The 22,348-nt window shown below is 37.7% G+C and overlaps 1 protein-coding gene across 4 annotated transcripts in view; it reads left to right on the plus strand.

Annotated features, from left to right (window-relative positions):
- Positions 1-20,778, plus strand: part of STRN3 (striatin 3) — a 44,423-nt gene extending 23,645 nt beyond the window's left edge. The window contains exons 8-18 of one of the 4 annotated variants that reach the window (XM_079954551.1): positions 3,840-3,950; positions 8,416-8,556; positions 10,997-11,130; positions 11,885-12,060; positions 12,162-12,209; positions 13,060-13,181; positions 13,853-14,020; positions 14,575-14,715; positions 16,553-16,660; positions 17,512-17,598; positions 17,800-20,778. In XM_079954551.1, the coding sequence (XP_079810677.1) occupies positions 3,840-3,950; positions 8,416-8,556; positions 10,997-11,130; positions 11,885-12,060; positions 12,162-12,209; positions 13,060-13,181; positions 13,853-14,020; positions 14,575-14,715; positions 16,553-16,660; positions 17,512-17,598; positions 17,800-17,969 (1,406 nt within the window). In that variant the 3' untranslated portion in view covers positions 17,970-20,778. The remainder of the gene's footprint in view (positions 1-3,839; positions 3,951-8,415; positions 8,557-10,996; positions 11,131-11,884; positions 12,061-12,161; positions 12,210-13,059; positions 13,182-13,852; positions 14,021-14,574; positions 14,716-16,552; positions 16,661-17,511; positions 17,599-17,799) is intronic. The other 3 variants (XM_079954553.1, XM_079954552.1, XM_079954554.1) reach the window with 3 other exon arrangements.
- Positions 20,779-22,348: the final 1,570 nt, after the last annotated feature.

The following is a 22,348-nucleotide window of genomic DNA, read 5'->3' on the forward strand; positions in this document are numbered from 1 at the left end:
CCTGTTTCGGCATTTATATTGCGATTTAGTTATTTTTGATAATGAGGGTTCAAGTACCACTTGGGCAACAATCTACCTTTTCTCCTAGTATTGTCTGTTTTTCACCCCTCCACTGGGTGATTAACCATACTTCTGCTCAGTAAAATTCTCCTGGTGGATGAAGGGAGCTAGTCACAACTGGGTTAATATTTCCAACTGGCCTAGATAGGAAGCTTTTCAAGTAATTTGCTTGTACTCCTCATCTCTTCTAGGCTTCAGTTTAGTTTCCTATCTGACTCGGGGCAGAAGCTGATTTTTCTCATTTTGCCCACCCAGAAATAATTTAAACTACATCCCCCCTATTTTTCACAGCTCCTCTGTTTTTAGCTCCTTTATTTTTCCAGCTCCTTCTTTAAGAAAGTTTTTCCCTTGAGGCTTGGCTTCACCTCCCACTGCATGCCTCCCCATCTGTTGTTATTCTTCGGACTCTTGTTTGGATACTTGTTTGGAGGGAACAAAGATTGGCCCTGTTTTAGAGTTTTTTATAGTGCCTGGATCCCCCAAACCACCTATTCTTGTTGTAAAGATTGTATTCAGTAGTTTTCTAAAGCATCTTTCAAGGTTGGGACAAAAAATGAAAGTTAGGTCTCCTGCAAGAGAGGAGGAGCAGCACATGCAAATTACTTGAAGAGTTTCCTAACCAGCTTTATTGGAGGCATTTGTCCAGTGGTGACTGGCTCTCTTCATCTTCCCAAGAAGTGACCTTCATGACAAACAGAATTCGTAATGAAGAAAATGGATAGTTGATTTTCACAGATTTCTCCTTCCCCATGCAATCCCCTGAAAAGGTGTTGCTGGGAGCTGCAGGGGGAATCCATTCTATCCCCCTTTTTCCTGTGGGGAGCCTCTGCTGAATCCCACGCCCGTCTACCATATCTCAGGAGAGGCTTTTTTGGAAACTGGGGGGAACAAAGGTCTCCTACTGCCAGACCCTTTATGTAAGAGCTTCTTAAGATAAAAGCCATTGAATGTGTTGCCACTTCAGATTGTTTTCTTGATGCCCACATAAATCCGCCCATAGGGAGTTACCGTAATCCTTTATTTTTTAAAAATTGAGCAAAATCTAATGAAATTGACTCTTTCCTAATTCATGTTGGGTGAGAAGAACTCGAATTAAGTACAGCTGCTTCTTCATCACTAGAACATAGGCTTTACAAATCAGATAAATTTGATCAGTTAACTAGAGTTGTATCATTATTAATATAAAAGCATAGGAATCTGTCAGACCAATGGTCCATCTAGCACAGTTTTGTCTATAGTTAATGTCAGCAGCTCTTTGGGGTTTCAGACAGGAAGTACTTTCCAGCTTGTCTGGCAGGTGCTGGGGACTGAATCTGTGACCCTCTGCGTGTGACGCAGATGTTCTGCCACTGAGCTGTGACCCTTTCCCATTCCTTTGGTAGTACTTAGTGTACTCAGCACCAGAAACAGTTTAGTCATGCTGGCCACATGACCTGGAAAACTATCTGCAGACAAATGCTGGCTCTCTCTGCCTGAAAGTGGAGATGAGCGCTGTAGCCCATAGTCAAATTTGACAGGACTTAACCGTCTAGGGGTCCTTTACCTTTATGTTTACCTACCTATTCAGTGTAAGGAACAAAGGGGAGAGAGAAGTGAAGAAACTCGTTTCAGCATCCACCCTGTGCATTTCACGTTGCTGTCTTGGTGAAGTCCTAGCACCTTTCCCCAATAATTTTGTGGCAGCAAGAAAAGTCTTGGATATTGCAAAAGGATTCATTCCATTCGGTTAGCATATGATCTCAGTCCATGCTTGCTCCCTTGTCTGCCAACAGGTATTGGTTGTTGTAATAGACTTTATTCAGCAGATACTTGAATAGTATGTTTGCCACCAATTGGAATTGCTTCTTGGGGATCCATTCCTTAGGTGTTTCTAGTAGCAGCTTTTGTGTTCTTTTAATGCAATTTTATCCCATGCTCAGGCAACTATAAAAATGCAGTCTTCCTTCAGTGAACCATGTTTAAGCCCAGTGTGTAAGCATCATTCCTATGGTCACGTGGGGATCATCATAATTTAATTTAATGGTTGATTTCTAGTAGAGAGGAAGCAACATTAAAGTGTCCTTCTGAACACCTATTATTAAATATAGCATTTAAATTGATTCTCCACCTGATCCTAAATAACTTACTCACTTGAAGCAGAAATAATATCATAACATTTGGTTAAAACTTTTGAGAGTATTCAGATCACACTTGTTTTGATGAAATCAGGTGTGGACCCCTCTACTTTTACATCACCAGCTATCTGCTCCTTCATAAGTAGCTGGATATAGTGCCAAATGATGGTGGATAGTGGCTCTTTTTTGTTTGTTTGAACCCAGCCAGGTTCTATCTTGCAGAATCTCCTAGTTCCCAAGTCAACTTCTTCTCACAGTAAGATAGAGAAGAAAGTGCACACTTATTCCTAAGCTTATAATGTGTATTATCCTGGAAGTGGGAACTATCTTGTAAACAGGAATAGAGACTGAATAAAACAAAGAAGTACTTCATTGTTTAGGAAAGAAATCGGGTATTTATGCTTGCTACACTATATTAATAGGAATGCTGGCTGGGAACTTCTAAGTTGCAACCTAATCCTTTATATACTTAGAAAGGAGCAGGAGTAAGGCAGTGAGGAGGAGCACAGCTGCACACCTGGCTTTCCAGCAGCAGAGAGCTTGGAGCTGTTTAGTTGCAGTAGGGCTGCAGTGCCTCTAGACTCCACTGATCTGCCCACTTTGCATTGACTTCACTTGCCTCTTTGAGGAGACGAGCTGTGTGGTGCCACCACTCCTCACTGAGTGCTCCTGGAAGTAAGTACTGTTGAGTTCAATAGGGATTAGTTCCAAGTAAGTAGAGCACAAGCATTAATCTTACAAAAATCCACCTTGGATCATGATTTACTAGTTCATTAAAATATTTATGTTTCATATGCTCAGAACACATCTATTGACCTTGCTGTAGAGTGGAAGTGAGCTCTCTTTCCTTACAAGCTTTGTCAACTAAGTGTGCCTGTGCTAATTCCTTTAAGATAACACCATACCCAAACTTATTTCATACAGACTCAGTGTCTTCAGTGGAAGTTCTGTGCAATGTGTTTTATAATATGGGTATAAATGCTTTAATGTTCATTACTTAAATTATAAATGTAGACAAGCCTATTCTTCCATCACTTTATTTTTTCCAGAATTTGTCGTGACTGCTTGAGTTACAGCATACATAGAACTCGTGCACTTTTTTAATTAAAAAAAGGAAAAAGGAAACACTAGGAATTTTGTTAATGTTTTTAATAACCTGAAACAAAAAAACCCCTTCCCTTTATGATGATTTAGATGTGTTTTAGCACTACTAGATCTTATTGCATGTAGAGCAAGACCGGAGGAGAAATGCATGGTAGTTTTCATGAACAAAATGGTGCTGACACTTAATTCAGTTGCACATTCATGAGTTGTATTGCATGGAAAATATTGATTTGCTTATTTAAGTCTGGCTGAATAATTTGTTAATATTGTCTTACTAAAGATGCAGTATTTTCATACATTAGTGTTAATCCATTAATTTTTTCATATCAGTGAATGCAAAGAAGTTTTTCTTCTTTACTGTTGACAAATTATTATAATGTGTGGGGAATATTTCTTTTTACCAAAAGGGAAGCATTTTGCAAAACAGTAACAAACTGCACCTTTATAATACTGAAATGTAACTGAATAACATTTTGTATTGATGATTAACCTATAACACTCACAGACAGCTTGCATTGCCAACTGCTGATTATTTTTGTTTCAATAATATGCTGCATGTAGACAAAGATGACCTGTCCCCAACTGCTGAGGTTTGGGATGTAGACCAGGGACTAATAAGTAAACTGAAGGAACAGTACAAGAAGGAACGAAAGGGGAAGAAAGGGGTAAAGAGTAAGTGCAGATTCTGAATTTTGACAGGTTTTTTTTAATGTATTCTGTTTTTACTGCTCCATTTTAACACTTTGCTATTTGGGGGCAACCAACTTTAACTTTCCAACATAAATATGCAAATCAGAACTACATCTCAAATGAAATTTAAATATGCTAACCTGGTGAAGGGAGCAGGAGGTGGACCAGTTGCTTCAGCATTGCTTAGGAACAATTTGGAAAGAAAATGAGAACTTGAAACCTGAGACAAATTAATAGTGTTGTGTCTTCCTTTGTCTGTTTGCCAAAGTTAGTAGAGTTGTTTTTTTTAAAGGACTTTGAGGAAGCAAGAGAGTTTTCTGTCTGTGAAAGGTATTTCTAACAACAGTCTGCAGATTTTGGCTTGGCTTACTAATTATGGACTAGTACTAGGACTTGGGAGGAGCCATATATCATTGCACTTCACACTGCTACTGCTAAAATATCACATGAAGTGAAGTGGGAATCAAACTGCCCCCAAAATCCTCATGCTTGCAGAGGGTTTGGAGGGACATTATCTTTTCTACCAGTTTGTGCTGACTTTGAAGAATGAAAGTAGCAAAAGGGGCTGAGCTTTGTCTGTGGCTTTGTCAACAGCACGAAGAGTCTCGTGCTGCTTCTGCAAAAGCCACCCAGAAGTAATAGTTTTATCCTTTCTCTGCTGATCATGGAGAACTCTGGGAAAAGGATAGTTGTCGGTGCAGAAGGAGCTGCTCCTATTGACGATCAAGCAAGTCTGTATGAGTAGCCCTGGCAGCTAATTTTGTAGCTTAATTTTCACCATGCTGAGTGTGGGGCTGATAAATTCAGCATCTTCTTCCCTCAAACACTACTGGGATGACAAGAGTCTGCATCAGTCTTTCGTTTTTTAATCTGAGAATCTCAGTGATTCTCAAACTCGGCAGTGGTGGAACACACAGTATGAACTTGAAATGGGGAAAGGATCCTGCAGCATAGATAGAGACACTTTCCTCCCATGAGCAAATATTTAGCACTGTAATCACCAAACCTGCTGTGATAACCATAGAAGCGGCAGAAAGTCAAGGAACAGATCGGAGCTTCTAGCCACATCAACTGCTATCGCCCTGCCAACTAGTTTGAGATGTCCTATTCTAGTTCTCATCTTAGGCAGTGTTGGATTAGTTCACTAGTCCACAGATTCTTAAACACATCAGTTTCCAAGAATTCTGTTCATTCATATTCTGCAGCAATAGTTTGGAGGACTTGGAACATAGCCAGGGTTTTTAAGCTGGGGTTTGAGAAACACTGCCTAGCCAAATAAACTTTGGTCAAGATAGAAAGTAGACTTAAGGCAGAAGAAGCAGAAATGTAAAATATATACAGGGGGCAAATCCAACACTGTATGAACAGACTTCCTCTCCCCCTGCCCCCAAATCTGCTTCAGAATGTTCACTAAACTTCTAAAACAAATTTTGAGGGTGCATGGAGGTCTGTAGGGGGAGAGAGAGAAAGGTGAAAGCAAATATCTGTTTTGCTCACACACAAACAGCATTAGATATAAACATCAGTCTGTAGATTTGACATTGTTGCCCAATTATAATTGTGTACTCAGAAGTTAAACCCATCAGTGAGATTTTCTTCCACAAATGCATGCATAGGAATGCTATTATCAAAGCGTATCTTTTGTACTCTTGTAGCAAAATATTGATGCTAGATTGGCTTTGTATGCAAACATTTAACACTATAAATAGATTTGTGCATGCATTTTTTCATTTTTTAAAAATAGTGTTGCATGTTCCTTGCATTATATGGTTAATCCAATACTAAATACTTTATTCTGAATGGGTCTCTCTTGCCTCCTCAGGAAATGCCCCATGCCCATTATATAACTCCATCCTGTGCTGACAAATACAGAGACGTCTGTTGTAAAGTTATTATGGAGCTGCAATATATGTTTGGAGACAGACTCTGCTTCCACATCAAACTATTTTGCAGCATATATATTTAAAGTATATAGGATAAAATGTTGGACTAATGAACTGTTTTTGCAGTAAGGTGTCTATTTCCTCACAAATAGTAATGAAATGGTGTACATGTTGCAAATCTACAGAAAACCAAAAAATGTAGAGAGGTTCTACAAGAGTTTAGAAATCAGAACAGCTGGATATTACGGGCACAGCTGTTTTCATTGGTTCTAGGGAATCAGTGTCCTCTGCTTGTAATATTCCCAGGTGATGCAGCTACTAAAATAACTTCAGGCTTTTCAACAGAAAAAAAAATCAACAGGATGCATCTGATTTATTAAAGAAAAATGTCTTTATATAAAAATGCATATCCCTCCTTTCCCAACAGAACCAAGGCAGCCAAAAACCACAAAGAATGCAACTGTACTAGAACAGTAATACAAAAATGGTTCATCACATTCTGATTTGATCACTACATAACAAATAGTTGGAACTTCCAGTGACTGCCTCTGAAAATGTTAATAGGTAGAAGATAGCATGATGATATGTCAGTTCTATATTGATTTCAATGTGACAAGTACAGAGTTTGCTCTTGAGTTTCACCAATTGGGTAGCCTGACTTGTAAAATATGTTCATTCACACTCCTATTCTTGGTAGTGCTGTTCACAGTACACTCTTGTAATTCAGAGAACATTCAGGTGTACCACATTTCCCAAGTAAAGATGACACAGGGCTTCAGGTCTCATTTAAGAATCATAGCAGTTATGGAGTTCCTGTCACGGAACACAGTAATCTCTGTTTCTACCCATATCCCACATCATCTCTTTGTTCAGACAGAATCACTGGGCAAAGTGAGACCCACTTCAAATCCTTAGAAACTAGCATTTAGGGTATGATTGAGCACCCCCTGTTCTATCCTTTCCCTGTTTTGCCAGCATTCTTGCATTCTTTCTCTTGAGACAGTTGGCAACTGCCATAAGACTAGGCTGTGTGTTCTATTTACAATACAGACTTATGATTACTCAAGGTCCTGGTTTTAAAATGATTAGCACTTTAGTGTTTATAGCCTGCGGGATATCACTCTGCAGCTCTCCTCTGGCTCATCTCACTGTTCAGATATGCTTGCAGGTGTCTCTCAACTCCTTGTCCCAAGAGCAACTGTGTCCTTCCAAGTTCGTACTGTCCATCATTTTTTCTCAGTATAGAAGTGGAAAAATCATATCTTGTATAGTTTCAGAAAAGTGCAGAGATGATAAAAGTTTCAATATTAGATAAAAGCATTAAAAGCTTGGTGAGGGTGACCCGTGTTCTTTCTAAATGAAAGGGCTGTTCATAATTTTGGAATAGTAACTAAAAGCTGATTTGTCTTTTGTCACTTAAACATACTGACAGTGGGAGGAGGACACGGGGTAAAAGTGAAAAACTAGTGCAAAGAGGGACCACAAAATAGAAGTGAGTAGTGGTGTCATCAGAAATGGGGTTGGGAAGGTGAAAAGTGAATTTAGCAGTTGCATGGAGTGGGAAGGGGAATGTAGTGAGTTAATGTGGGGGGAATGTAATGGGTTTTGGCAACCCTAGTATATACATATATAGCACTTTTTAGAGTGTCAGTAAAAAATGGCACGGTCTTTTATTTCGCTTTGTGTAGAATAACTCCATCTTTTGTAATCTAAGGACATTGTGTTTTATTTAGTGGTAAAACTTGGATGAGTAGGGATCTTGAAGTGAAAAGAGTAGTTTTAGAATTTATTGAGAAATTTATTTATTGTAATGAAGGACTTGTGGTTACCTGGCTAAGAAGAAGAACTGGTAGTTCTGTCGGCCAAAACAGACTGAGGAGACTCCACCTCCTATCTCTCTGACTTTAAATTTATGATTATGGTTTATTATTTATGAAAATTTCTTTGGAGATTCTGCACTCATTTTAGTTTAAAGCACTTTATAGGCCAGAGTATTAATTTGAAGCCAAGTTTCCAGATACAAGAATTATTTTATACTACTAAAATTTCTTACAACTGTGGTAGATGAATATTTTTAAATTGCCCAATTACCTATTTAAAAACACAAAAGGGGAAAGTTAACAGTTTGTTGCCTCCCAGCCACCTATTCACCTTTACTTTTGTCCCTTCTTTTGGTAAAGTTTGTTCTTTCTTGGTGATGCTAGTTTTTAATATAAATACTGGATTTTTTTTGTCAATATATAATTAATATGCATTTGTTCAAGGATTACATTCTTAGGGAATTCAAACATTCAAGCTTCTCTTTTATCTTAAGCACCGCAAATAGCAATTACACAAAGAACAAGTTGGAATCCCTTTTTTAAAAAAGAGATCTTAATTCATTTTCCAACACAACATCATGTAAATACACACACACACACACACACACACACACACACCATCATGTGTCTTATAACGAGATTACATTCAAACAACAATATTGATTAGCAAACTGGGTGTGTAAATGGCTGTCAGGTCAAGCGGTGGCAATCAAATGAACCTTTGCTGCTGACATTAATTTACAGGGGTCAACAGGACTAAACTGCACGACATGATAGCTGATCTGGGCGATGATGAGCTACCCCACATCCCTTCAGGAGTCATTAATCAATCTAGGTCACCCTCTTCTAGAATGACTGATCATGAAGGTGCAAGAGCAGAGGAAGGTACAACAAATTCACCTACTTATTTTATTTTTAGAAGATTTTCTTTTAAAACCGCACTTGTATAGCCCCTCCAAACCCAGTGCTAACATTTAGATGCCATTGTTGCTGGGCAACATGGCTTTGCGAAAGAATACCACTTCAGTCCTTTAGCTTTTTTGTCTTGTATAACAGAAATCAATACCCAGATTTTGTATGTTTACTTGATTATAAAGCTTAATAATATAACAGTGGTGCATAGCAAATATTAAGCAACAATAAGGTAAATTGGTAAATGATACCCTTCTCTGAAGTTTTATTAATTATACTTTGTTGAGGATATTTTTTTTAAAAAAGTCTGTCCTTATCCAAACATATTGCACCAGTGTTCAGTGGAAATTATTTGTGCTTTGCTCACCATCTGAAATAAAATGCTGTTAGCTCAGCATTTTAGCGTTGGTAATCAAAGTACGTGTTCTGATGTTTTCAAAATTAGTCCCAAATTTGCTCCTAAAATATTCCCTAAAACAAAGGAAATCCTATCTTAAGGACAGGTCTATCTTAAAAATAAAAAATGAGGTTTTCCTTGATATTCATATGTTGGCCAGGCAAAACCCTTAGTATGTGGTGTTTGAACAAGGTTTGTGCTTATGCACTGTTACTGTTAGTTGTCCTGTATTGACAGCAAAAGTTGTATGTGCAGTCTTGTGCAAATGGCACATCATGGGAATCAGTTCTCTTCTAAAGATGCACAGAACTACCTTGAAGCAACTCCCCAGCCTGATCCTTTAAAAAAGAAAAGAAATTAGGAAATAAACCATTGGAAGGAGGTAGTCATTTTAATGTAGAGCAGCTGGATGGATCAGTTTATATACATAGATGGATTGGATGTGTGACTTCATTCTCTCACTAGAGTGCAGCATTCCTGTACTTTATGTTGGAATTTTATTCTTTTGGCAAGCTGCATAATGTGAAAATAGCATGTTGTTTTGAGCTTTGCCTTCCTTTCCCACTGCTAGTTGTATAGTCTATTAACAGCAGCAGTAGATTTTTAAAGTTTTGTTTTCTTTTTGCTGTGTCTGATTCTCCTGGTTATTTTGTTCATTTACTTCTGCTAGAACTTCAGTATCAGGAAAATACAAACTTGACAAAATTTAGACTTCCTCATATTGTAGATAGTCAATGTATTCATTCTAAAAATAATTAATTATTAAATCGCTTGGTCTAAATAACAATTGTGCATGCTTTGAAAACTGATTCCTTCAGATTTGGAAGTAGAGAAAAGTCTGTAGGATAGGTAGCCTGATGATGCCTGCTTTTGAAAGTAAAGATACAAAGAAAACTAAAATGAAAATGTGACATTATGGAATGTTATGTTGGTCCAAAAGCAGGTTAAATTCTCTTAAAAGAAAACAATTTTCTGAAATTGTAAATACATTTGAAAGCGCCACTTCACTGATTTTTAGCAAACTATTGAAAAATAAAGTAGGAATTAGTGAGGAAATCTGGTGGAATGCTGTTCCACTTGAAAACGGCTTTTGCTTGGGGGCGGGGAGCATATGCTAACCTAAGAGAAAAGGGAGTGATTGTCTCTGATTTTCCCTTTCCCTTTCAGCCCCCACGGCCACCTTCCATGCTATTCTGGAGGGTCCCCCAACCCTCTGGAAAAGTTTTTTTGGGGGGTGCAGGAGGCTGAAGTAGGAAGGGACAACTGGAGAAAATTCCTATCCCCTTCTCTTAATATAGCATGTGCTGGATTTAAAGCCATTTCACTTCTACTGAATTTCACCCTAGGCTTAAGTGAGTGAATGCCTCTTCATCTTATCTCTTAATAATCAAGTACAGACACTGTTCATTTGCTCTATTAAAACAAATCAAAACATGATTTTTAAAAATATTCAGTGAGGCAGTAGTTTGGTAATTCTGTCCATGCCTTCTTAAGAAGTAAGTCCATTGAGTTCAGTGGAACTTACTCAGAGGGATTACATTGTTTATAGGATTGCAACTATTTTATATTTTCAGTGAAAGGTTATTTGAGGGGGGAAAGGCACAAATTTCATTTTGAATAACAGTGCATAATGGCATGTTAGAAAAGGTAAGTGAATATTAAACGAAACTGAAACAGCTCTGATGCAATATTTATCTCTTGCTTATTCATGGTCATTAGTAATCAATAAAACAGATCAGTAAAATTATACTCAAAAGGGGAATCAATGTGTGGAAAGGGAAACAAAAAAATTACAGCATTATTATAGTTACAGATGTTAGTGACTACAAATATGTAAGAAGGGATTTATTAGTAGATACCATGTTTTATTGATGAAATTTAACATATAAATGTAAATGTGCCAATGCAAAATATACTTCTTTTGGGGAATCGTTGAGCTTTAATTCTTGGTTCTTATTAAAATCTTACCAATTCTTAATCTCCTGATCTTAATAAACTATTTTTTGTCTCTTGTAGCTGAGCCAATTACGTTTCCATCTGGAGGGGGCAAGTCATTTATTATGGGTTCAGATGACGTTTTGTTAAGTGTTCTGGGCCTTGGGGACCTTGCAGACTTGACTGTAGCTAATGATGCAGATTACAGTTACGATGTAAGTACAACTTTATTTTAAAATAGATCTAACAGTAGTACATTCTTAGAATGTTCCACATAATGTAGGTCTGCAGCTATGCACCATGCATATTATTTCATATGATTATTATAAATAGGTCTCCACAATAAAATGTATTAATGACACACACCAGATAAGATTCTTGTAAAATCAACAAGAAACTTACTGTAGTTGGCATTTAACGACAGTATCTTTGTAGTATTTACATTGTTTCAAGTGCATCCCGAAAAGGTTTTTATAATCAAAATCCTTTAAAAGGTAGCGAGACACATATATAAACTGAGACGATGTGAAAGAAAGATGACTCAGGTATGATGTATTGTGTTGTAATAAAGATAGGAATTAGGGGAGGAGAAGGACAATGGGATATGGAAGTTTGTCTTCTTTAACCATCAGAAATCCTCTTAGGTAGCTTGTGTTTACTAAAACTTCAGGAGGCTGTCATAAATCCTCAACATTTTCTAGACAAGCAGCAGATTTAGAAAAACCTGCTTTCAAAATGAAAAGAAATACGTTATCGGTATTCTTATAAAAATGCAAGAGTTGGTACTGAAGGTCATTCCACAGCATTGCAATGCAATCCTAGCAGAACAGATTCCTTGATAACATTTATTGAACTTATGCTTCAGTTTGTGTTCTGTGATACATGTGGCAATGAAGAGGCCACAGCCGACAAGCTTTTAGCCGTGTGCCTCTCTTACTTAGATGTTAACAATATGCATTCTTACTTTAGCTGCCAGCCAACAAAGATGCCTTTCGGAAAACATGGAATCCTAAGTATACGCTACGCAGCCACTTCGATGGAGTGCGGGCATTAGCTTTTCATCCTGTAGAGCCTGTGCTGGTTACGGCCTCTGAGGACCATACCCTAAAACTTTGGAACTTGCAAAAGACAGTTCCTGCCAAAAAGCAAGTATACATTTAAATACTGTCGAGAGAAGTCGCTGGAAGTGTCATATTGGGGGAGATCAATTATGCTGACCTCTTTTTTTCTGACACCTTTCTTACAGGAGTGCCTCTTTAGATGTGGAACCTATATACACATTTAGATCCCATATGTAAGTATCTCCATGTTCTCATACATAGATTCCACAGGCAGACCACTGCCGGTACACCTAGAACAAACGATGGTTAGCGCTCAGGGTTTGTCTGGAGCGAGGTGCTGGTTTTGTCACTTCTGCTTCCTGGGAGATAGAGGAGGAGGGGCAAGGTTGGCTTGGTGCAGATGCACCAATAGGAGCACCAGATTGACTTTGCCAAGGTGCTTGTGCTGACCGCCACCTTAGCGTTGTCTCCCAGTAAGTAGCAGTGATGCAACCAACCAGAGATCTGTTGAGTGATGCCATCACACCATGCTGTTCACTGCTGGTTATGGTTATGGTTATGAAGTGTTAAAAGTTGAAGTGACAAGATAATGTAAGATGTGTTTGTTCCCTTGTTTCTGATAAACGAAGTACTGTTTATGTTATGTGGTGGGATGAAATAAGGATATGTTGTGTATTAAGAATGGAAGCAGCTTTTTGTGTGTGCTGGTAACTTGCTCTTCTCTCTCATAACTTTTCAAATGAGTTTGTTAAATTACTAATCATACTTACTTTAAGTTCTTAGCTGTTCCTAAGTTCTTGATTTAGTTGAGTTTCTGTTTTTCTAAATGAGCACCTTATGTGTCCTTAGTATCTATTCTGTTAATAGTTCCAATTGTACTACTAATAGGATTTTTCCTCTCAAATCTTTCATGTTTTAATGCTGATTCTTGGCTTTTGCACTATTTAACAAAATTGTAAGGTTATTAGCAAGTATGTGTGTTTAAAAGTGTAATTTTGATATTCTACTCAATCTTTGATATTTAAAACAATAAAGCAAAATTGACTTTGGAATTTAATGTACTGCTTTTGTGTTTTAAAACAGTGGACCTGTATTATCATTGGCAGTTAGTTCCAATGGAGAGCAGTGTTTTAGTGGTGGAATAGATGCAACTATACAATGGTGGAACATGCCTAGCCCAAATGTGGATCCTTATGATACATATGGTAAGCATTATTGAAATATGTCATAATGTAGTTTAATCCACTTAGGTTGTTTCTGCAGTGATCCAACTGTGAGGTTTCCAATGCATGGACAACTGCGGTCAAGCTATGCTGATCTGGGAACAGCTATAATTATCCAATCAATTAAAATTGGTGAAAGGCACTCGTAGCCATGAAGGACACCTCTGCCTGCAGTGGCAATGCTGGATCCTATCTAGGCAGGCAGCTTTCCAACTTCCTTGATGTGGGAATTTAACTGCTCACCCACAGAGTCTTAGTCTTGCCAGGAGTCAGACTGTTCTTTTTTAGCCCTCATCTAGCCCACCATTGTATTCAGACACTAGTCCAGGGCCTTCTCAGCTGTTCCCAATCAGATGTTAGTGAGAAATAGAGTTTGGTATCATCAGCGTACTGATGACACTTTGCTCCAGTGACCACTCCCATTGGCTTCATGTAGATGTTAAATAGCATTGGAGACAGTTTGGTGCCCTGTGGCATCCCATAGCTCAGAAGCCTAGGTAGGACCCACGTAGCACTCATCCAGTGCTGCTTCCCGAAGCCATTTGTGGAGACAAGAAATAAGATCATTATAAGAACCCATACATCTTTTGGGATGCTGGTTAGAAATGCTCAAAAGATTGACTAATTAATTTTGTTTTTCTTTTTTTCTAAAGAGCCAAACGTTCTAGCTGGCACATTAATTGCTCACACGGATGCGGTCTGGGGTCTTGCTTATAGCGGTATAAAGAATCACTTACTATCTTGCTCAGCAGATGGCAGTATTAGATTATGGAATCCACCAGAAAAAGTGCCCTGCATTTGCACTTACAATGGAAATAGAGGTGAGCTGTGAGGTTTTCTATCTGTTAACAAAAGTTTAAGTTTAAAACAAAATATTTTTGTAAACACACACACACACACACACACACACACAAAAGCCAAGAAATAGTATTTCTAGAAGCAAATCTAAAGTTCATAATAGCAGGTAATGATAGTCTAGACACCTGTGTTTCCTTTAACTCCAAGTCCTTTTGGTTTTTGTATGTTGTTGTTTTTCAATGATTTGTTTGTTTATTGAAAATTTTAAATAATTTCCTTTCATTGTATTTTCTATTGCTCTGGCTGGCTAACAACAAATAAACCAATAAAATCACATTATGATCCCTGAATCCAAGCCATTTTATTTCGGGTGGCAGTTATACTTGGAAGCAACATAAATTGCTTTAAAATAAATATAGCTTGGTGTATGAAGTTGTTTTTTTTAAAAAAAGATCAGTACATTGACTTTAATTATTATATTTATCTTTGAGTAAATTAATTATCTTAGAAACTTAAATTGGATGTAGAAGTAGTTCTCTTAACAGATTCATTGTTCGTTCTTTTCTTTTGGCTCCAGAGTATGGAATACCCACATCAGTTGACTTTATAGGTTGTGATCCAGCTCATATGGTGACGTCATTTGGCACTGGCAACACCGTCATCTATGATTTGGAAACATCACAGGCACTGGTAATGCTTTCATCACAGACTGATTCTGGTAAGCAAAAGAGGTTCTTTACTGCTCTTTTTATCACTTTTGAAGCTGGGACTTCATCTTATAAGACCAAGGTGTAATATAAATATAGGAAAATATTTTTCTTCAAATGGATATTTTACATCAGTGAAATATGTGTACAGAAATCCTGGGGAGGTTCAGCTAAAGTAGTTCAGTGATGCCACAGTTTTTGTTCTTACCAGATATTTGCTTGCCGACCTTATTTTTTGTTAAATTTCTACCCTTCCCTTCCTTTCAAAGGAGCCCAGGGTGACTGTGTAGTAAAACAATGCAATTAAAAATAATCTAAAAACATATTCGAAACATTTGAAAGCATCTCAGAACTTCTGAAAATGTATGAACATTCACATACCCTCACAACTAATAATTTCACAGTTGCCAGGAACACTATCTTTCTGCCATCAAATGCCTGGTAAACAGGAATATTTTTAAGTTCCTCTGGTGGTGTTGAATTTGGTTCTGGGAAACTTTGTTTTAAATCCTGCCTCAACTGTGTGAACTTACTGGGAGGTCTTGAAAGTTACCATCAGCAAGTCCCCATGTGTAAAATGGAAGAATTAGGATGAACTGCTTCAAAGAAGAATGGCGAGGACAAACAAGATTTTTTTTAAAAAAAACACATTTCACTTGCCAGATAAAAAGTCCTTGATGTCTTTTTACTGACATGTTCACCCAGACCTCTTCAAGTAAGGAGATGCCTAATGAAAGCTGCCTCTTAAAATGTTCATTTCAAGTAGTACAAGTGCCAGTGTTACACATCTGCTCACCCACTTTTTCTTCATTGCCCATACCCCAGAAATCTTTGCTAAAATAGTACATGTGCACCCCAAAACTAGGGCCAGGATCAGTTTGATTAAAGCAAGCATTGGCAAGCATGGTTTATTAGAAGTTCTGTGTCAGAGTAATAGTAGTTCAGTTGCAAAACAATCAAACCATCATATAAACTGGTCTGTGTGGGTGAGGATGGTTTAGGTTGAGCAGAGGCATCCCTCTACTCATCTCTCTCCCTGGTCTTCTGCTGTACATAGAGGAGGGGTTCCAAGGCCAGTGGAGTTTAGCAGAAATGGGGCATTCTGAGAGAGGGGGACTGAGCCATTATTGTTTGACTTGAAACTTGACCGCTGCGCCAGCCTGAAGCTTCTGCAGGGATCAGGCTCAATCGTCCTGCCCTCCCACCTTTTGCTTCGCCATAAATGACTGAACTGCAGATGTGGTGGCGGCAGCTCAACTACTCCACAAAACTCCACTGACAGTAGGTAGGGGTAGTCATGGTATGTCCTCTGGCTCAAATTTTCTTTCCTCCCATTTCTTTCTGGGGTGGGGGAGATGAAAAGCTTCCACTTCTAGTTTCTTGGCAAACCATCATTTGGCATCTTTTGTCTTGCTATAAGCGGAAGAGTCCAGTCACTTCTGATTGTGTGCAAAGGAGGGGAACACGAGAGCCTGAGACTTGCTGTTGCTCGTTCTCATAGCAACAACACAGCCCCCACTTTTCCTGAATTGGAGCCAGTTTTGTCTTTGAATCCATCCTTTGACATACATGCAAACTCCCATAAGAAGCTAGAGTGACAGGGATAACTTGTGGAGATTAGATAGATAGATAGATAGATAGATAGATAGATAGATAAATAGATGATAGATAGATAGATAGATAGATAGATAGATAGATAGATAGATAAATAGATGATAGATAGATAGATAGATAGATAGATAGATAGATAGATAGATATAGATAGATAGATAGATATGCACCAAACATGTTAACTGAATTCATTGTGATTCCTTCCTCCTCTGATTGTCATCTCTATTGTGTTCTCAGGTTTACAATCAAACAATCACATTAACAGGGTAGTAAGTCACCCAACACTCCCTGTAACAATAACAGCTCATGAAGATAGACACATCAAGTTTTTTGACAATAAAACGGGTAAGGAAATGAAAATGCCCTTCTTCCTTTTCGTCAGCATCCTGCCAATTCCTCTGATACTTTTCTTATGCTCCTGCTTGTTCTATAGTCTCCTGTCAATCATCCCATCTTTAGTCTGTAACATTTGGGTCTTCTTTCAGCCTTTCCCACCTAATCCCCAGTTTCCCAAATCCTCCACTGGAATGTTGTGATCATAGCAGCTCAAGACAGTGGCTGAGGTGCAGCGGGGTGATGGGGGGGGATGGCAAGCCTATGTTTATTCCTTTAAGATTGAAGTTAAAAGTATTTTCTCTTTCACTGCTGTAGCGGGGAAATAGCTGGAGCTAGAATTGGCATCAGGAAATAGGAGCTGCAAATGGGATTAGTCTGTTGCCCCAAATTGAGAAGCATATCCCTGTCTCCATTATTCTGTTCTAGCCCTCTGGATTCTGTACTTTGTGCAGCTTCAGTGACTGGGAATTATTTTCAATATGTTATTGGCTTGGTGTTTCCTACGTTTGTTCCTGCTTTTTGCAAATCTATTAATAGCTGTTTAACTTTCTCAATAGAGTGTGTCAACTTGCCTTCAAGTGGCATTCATAAAGAATTGGCAATCAGAAACAAAATAACTATGATAATGAAGACTCTAAAAGTCATATGCCATCCCTTTAACAAAATCGTTTAAAAACTGTTACTGATTTAAGGGCAAATGTTTATGCCTTTCTGTGACCTTCCTTGAAGCAGCTAGCAGGCCACCATTGGAAACAGAATGCTGAGCTGGATGGAAACCTGTTCTGATCCAACAACGCAGTATTTTTGTTTCTTAAGGTTGAATCCTTGGTAACTGTTACATGTTCTTTAATTGCTGTTAGGTAAAATGATCCATTCTATGGTTGCTCACTTGGACGCTGTCACAAGTTTAGCTGTGGACCCTAATGGAATCTACTTGATGTCTGGAAGTAAGTCTATTGTATTTTAATATTCTGTTGGAAGCTGCCCAGAGTGGCTGGGGAAACCCAGCCAGATGGGCAGGGTATAAATAAATTGTTGTTGTTGTTGTTGTTGTTATCAGCAATGTCTCCTGTATTGCTAGCGGATCTTGTTGTATTGTGTATTTAGCTATGTCTGAAATCCTGACCCTTGTTTTTCTCTTCATTCAGGTCATGACTGCTCTATTAGATTGTGGAATTTGGACAGCAAAACGTGTGTGCAAGAAATAACAGCCCATAGGAAAAAGCTGGATGAATCCATTTATGACGTAGCTTTTCATCCATCAAAAGCATATATTGCCAGTGCAGGAGCCGATGCCCTTGCCAAAGTATTTGTGTGACATAACAAAGCAAACCTGCATCTCATGTAGCAGGTTTGCCTGGACGAAAAGAGGGAATGCGTCACTGCCATCACTGAAACGGTTACTGATGAGACACTACATGTGACCAGCCTCAGCAGAGACTGTGTGTTTGGGGCAGATTTAAATTGGTCAAATCACGATCTCATGAATAACGCTGGGCTGATTCATTTAACTGTAATTACTGTATTTTTGAAAGAAAAAAAAAAGCAAACCAGTATTTGTAGCCTTGACTGGATATGGACTGAGCGTTTGTCTGTTATTTAGGTGTGTCTTTAAACGAACGTGGAGTCGGATCTTATTAAAGACTTTTATTTTGGACTCTGTGTGCTGCCTTAGGGTTAGGAATGTGGTGCTCTTGTTGGGGGAGTGAGCTCCAAGAGTAGCTTTCTTTGCATCTCTTAGTATCTTCACTTATCAGTCAAATGCCACAGATTCCCCTTTTAAACTTTTATTTTGCTTTAAAGAAAAAGGAATTAACTTAAAATATTTAGCATTAGTTGCACAAAATATTTGGATAAAATTCTAGTTTTTATATGTCTTTTATATATTTAGCCTGTCACAACAGTGCTCAAGATTGTATGGATGATGTTTTTTCTGCATTATAGGACCCGAAACCACAGAGATCTTGCTGGCCCGCTGCCCTGTAACAATACCGTTTCCTTTGTTATCTAATGAAGCTCAACTAAGTCCTTTCATCTGGATGCTAATTCATCATCATTGCATAACTGGCTTCCTAAAGGACTGTAAAGAATTGTGTAAGCGAAACACAAAGGAACTAAGTACCCCCAGCCCTCCCAATGAACTTTTAAAATTAATCTTGGCATCCTATCACTATGTGATATTTTGTACATCTTAACTGTATTTACGAGATTATTTATCAAGGATTACCCATCTGGCTAATGGCCTATTATTTATTTCATTTTTGTTGGTCTTTATATTCTTTTTATGTAGCGTATCAAGGGGCCCTGTATATCTATTATGGCACTCTTCGAACAGTCTAAAATAGATTAAAAATGGGACATGTAATAGTTTTAAAAGTTAGACAGACTTTTTCCAGTTAAGTGTCTGGAGTAAAGTTGATTCCAGGAAGTCATTTCAGAACTTTTGGAGTGAAAATGTTTTTATTTGCGGTTCAAATAGAATGCAAAAGTAGTTGAATCAAGAGTCAGAAATTGGCTGTGTTTGGAATAGTTATTCTCTGCTTTGATTTGTTTTTTTCGGATGTGCTTCAGTTTATGGTGTAACAAAAAGATTTTGTTTGTGTAACTGCATGATTAAGACAATAAAGTATTTTTTCTAGTCTTCCACAAAAATCTTTCTGATCAGTTTGCAAGTTTTGATGAGTTTTGTAAGTTTTCTGTTTTACAAACTATGAATCAGCAAATTTTTAAGATTGTACAACATAGCAAAAGTACAGCTGTTTAAAAAAATAATGTATATAAAATGCATATAATAAATACTAAATGGTGTACCTGTATGTTACTGTTGGTTATATTTTGTGTTGCAGAGTTTTAAGTGTCGTTTTATTCAAGTAATTAGGAAAGGAAGGTTTAAATTTTAACAAAACTTGCTTTGCACATTTTAATAAACTGCATTGCTTTACAGACTTGTAATATTTATCAACAGTTTCAATTGTGCCACTCCCTTATAAGAACCAGTTTCAAGAACAAATAGTGATTTGTATTTTAAAAATGGGAAACACAATGGCAGGGCAGCTTGTATTTTTTTAAATGAGAATATTGTCAAGCAATGGCATTAGAGTCAAATTTGAAAGCAAATCAGTTCAATTCTTCACATGCCTGCTCAGAAGTAAGCCCCACTGAGTTCACTGAGGCAGACGACTAGGATTACAGTTTTAGATATTTGATTTTACAATCTTAAAGGAATCTTGTGTTTATTCTTTATCATCTACAATTAATGAAATCATTGTGCCTTTACTCTAAAAGGTAGATGATACTAAGTAGCACACTTTTGAGTGTAAAACTTTCCATTTAATGACAGACTAGATTCTTAAAACACAGATTTTGAGTGGGTTTTTCCATGCCTATTCCGCCCCAAAAATCATAATCATAAGATGATTGTTTCTGTAACTGTTCATGGCAAAGCACTTCATAGAACCTTTGTGTGCCATTCATTTAATCTTGTAACATGTCTTTCTTCCATAAATTGTTTCTACAAATGGACCCATTCTTTAAAGAGAAAATCGGCACAATACAAACTAAGAATGGGTGGCAGCATGTTTCTTGAATTAGTTGCTGAGCACATCATTGGGACATGGAAAATGTTCTTATAATGGATGGTATCTTGTGTTTCCATGTTTTACAATTAGATTAGCAGAGAGAATGTATTTCTCAGATTGAACTGGAGCAAAACAAGATGGTAATGTACCCTTGACAAAGTAATGTAAGCATCTATTGCATAGAATCAGATTAGAGAAAAAGCAGCACCATTGTTTGCAGTCCTGATGCATTAAATTTATACTGTAAATAAAAAAGGAAACCCCACCTTTGACCATGGAGCTCAAAGTGTGGTTTCAAAATGTGTCTGTGTGTAGAGGTTTTTGAAAACTCTTCTGCTGATTTGCACTCTTGGTTTTTTCCACCAATTTAAAGCATTAACTAATAGGCAAGAGTGGTTTTTATTTTATTATATTGGAATTAATTATATTGGAATTAGTTTCATAATTGCCTTTTCTTAAGTCAAACATTGTTCCTGGCAGCTTTTTCCAGAGTGCTGCATTCTAAGGCTTAAATGAAATGTGACTCTTTAATAAACATTGCCAAACAAACTGCTTTTCTTTGAAATTGTATTAAAAATGGGGAACGTGGATACCACTATCCTTCCTGTTAAAGACACACAAATACATACACATATTAAGTTTATATATGCATAGTCCTAGTAGCTGTTAGAAGTTAGTTCTGAAATGCTTAATTCCATACAATACAGAAGATCACCAACAGGCACAGTCCACCATTGTTTCTTGTTGCTTCTCTTCAGTACCACATAATGATGTGCGGGGCTCAGTTGTAGAAAGACTGCAAATAGTCAAGTTGAACAATCTCTGGTTACACACTATAGACCTTCCCACCCCTGAACTGTTTCTGTGGACAGCTGTGGCCACTTTAATGTTGGTCTTACGGCTCAGCAGCAGCTAAGGTTTCAGTGGAGGAAATAGAGCCATGGAGCAATGGTATGACTTTCCCATAGATTCTCCCCAATCCTCAGACATAAAGAATGTTTTACTAAACTAAACGTGGGCAAACTGTTCATAAAGCATTTCCAGCTTAGTTTTAGTTGTAGCTCCATAGTCCAATGCTTTTGTTCTCACTGCCAATGCTATACAGATATACAAGCCAGGTTCATCTTGCCTATACTACAAAAATTCTCAGGTTGCACAGAACAACTTTATACCTCTCTGCTACTTCAAGATGAAATCCCAGACGTTACATACTCAGTTGCTAGATTTTGTGCTGCCATGGTGGATATTCGTCAAAGGATGGTTTGTGCCACAAACTAGGCCCAAAATGCAAGACCTGTGCTCCTTCACACTCCCTCAGTCACTTTTAACCATTTGTCCTTGTTTCTGTCTTTTTAAGTATGTACAATAAAATCACATTTTAATTACTACTTTTTATCCCTTACCTGTTTTAAGTCTCGTGTGTTCTATCTGTATGTTTTATCTTATGCTGGTCTGTGACTGAAATAAAGTTTGATACTGTACCTTCTGTTCTCACAAACCGTTTAGAGGCTTGGAACTTTCCTCAACTGCTAAAATGCTTTTTAAGAGTGTCATTTGCTTCCTTGGGTTTTTCTCTTTTGTGGAATCTAATAAGATGGTTGGCTGGGTTGTGTGTGATTTGCACTAAGAAGTACACTTCTGCACTAAGAAGAGCTAAAGTCTCTGAGCTGTGCAAATTGAACCAGTGTGCACTATTTCTTTTTTGTTTATTTTTGGTTTTGCTAAACGTGGGGAACGAGGATGACCTACAGGGAGCACTGCCAAGCACTAAGAAATCCTATTCTTGCACCTCCTCTGCCTTCTCAGATTTCAATTACATATATTCACAACTATGGAAACTTGCTTTTAAAAAGCTGAGATGGTTTGGAAGATGAATTCTGCCTCAAATGCCACAGGCTGAGCTTTTACAGACTTGCAGTGTGGAGAAACAGTAAAAGTTACATGTGCATAGTATTAATATGTGAAAACTGCTCCGTTTGTGAATAGTTAACTAAATGAGGTTGGCAGGTTTCATCCCCCAGGTGTCATTTAGAAGTAATAATATACAATATATAGGTATCAGTCTGCCAAGAAAAATGTAAAGTTACTAAATAGGTGACTATACCATGTGAGGTTTTCT

This window comes from Podarcis cretensis (genome assembly GCF_951804945.1).
Source record: "Podarcis cretensis genome assembly, chromosome: 1".
Lineage (NCBI taxonomy): Eukaryota > Metazoa > Chordata > Lepidosauria > Squamata > Lacertidae > Podarcis > Podarcis cretensis.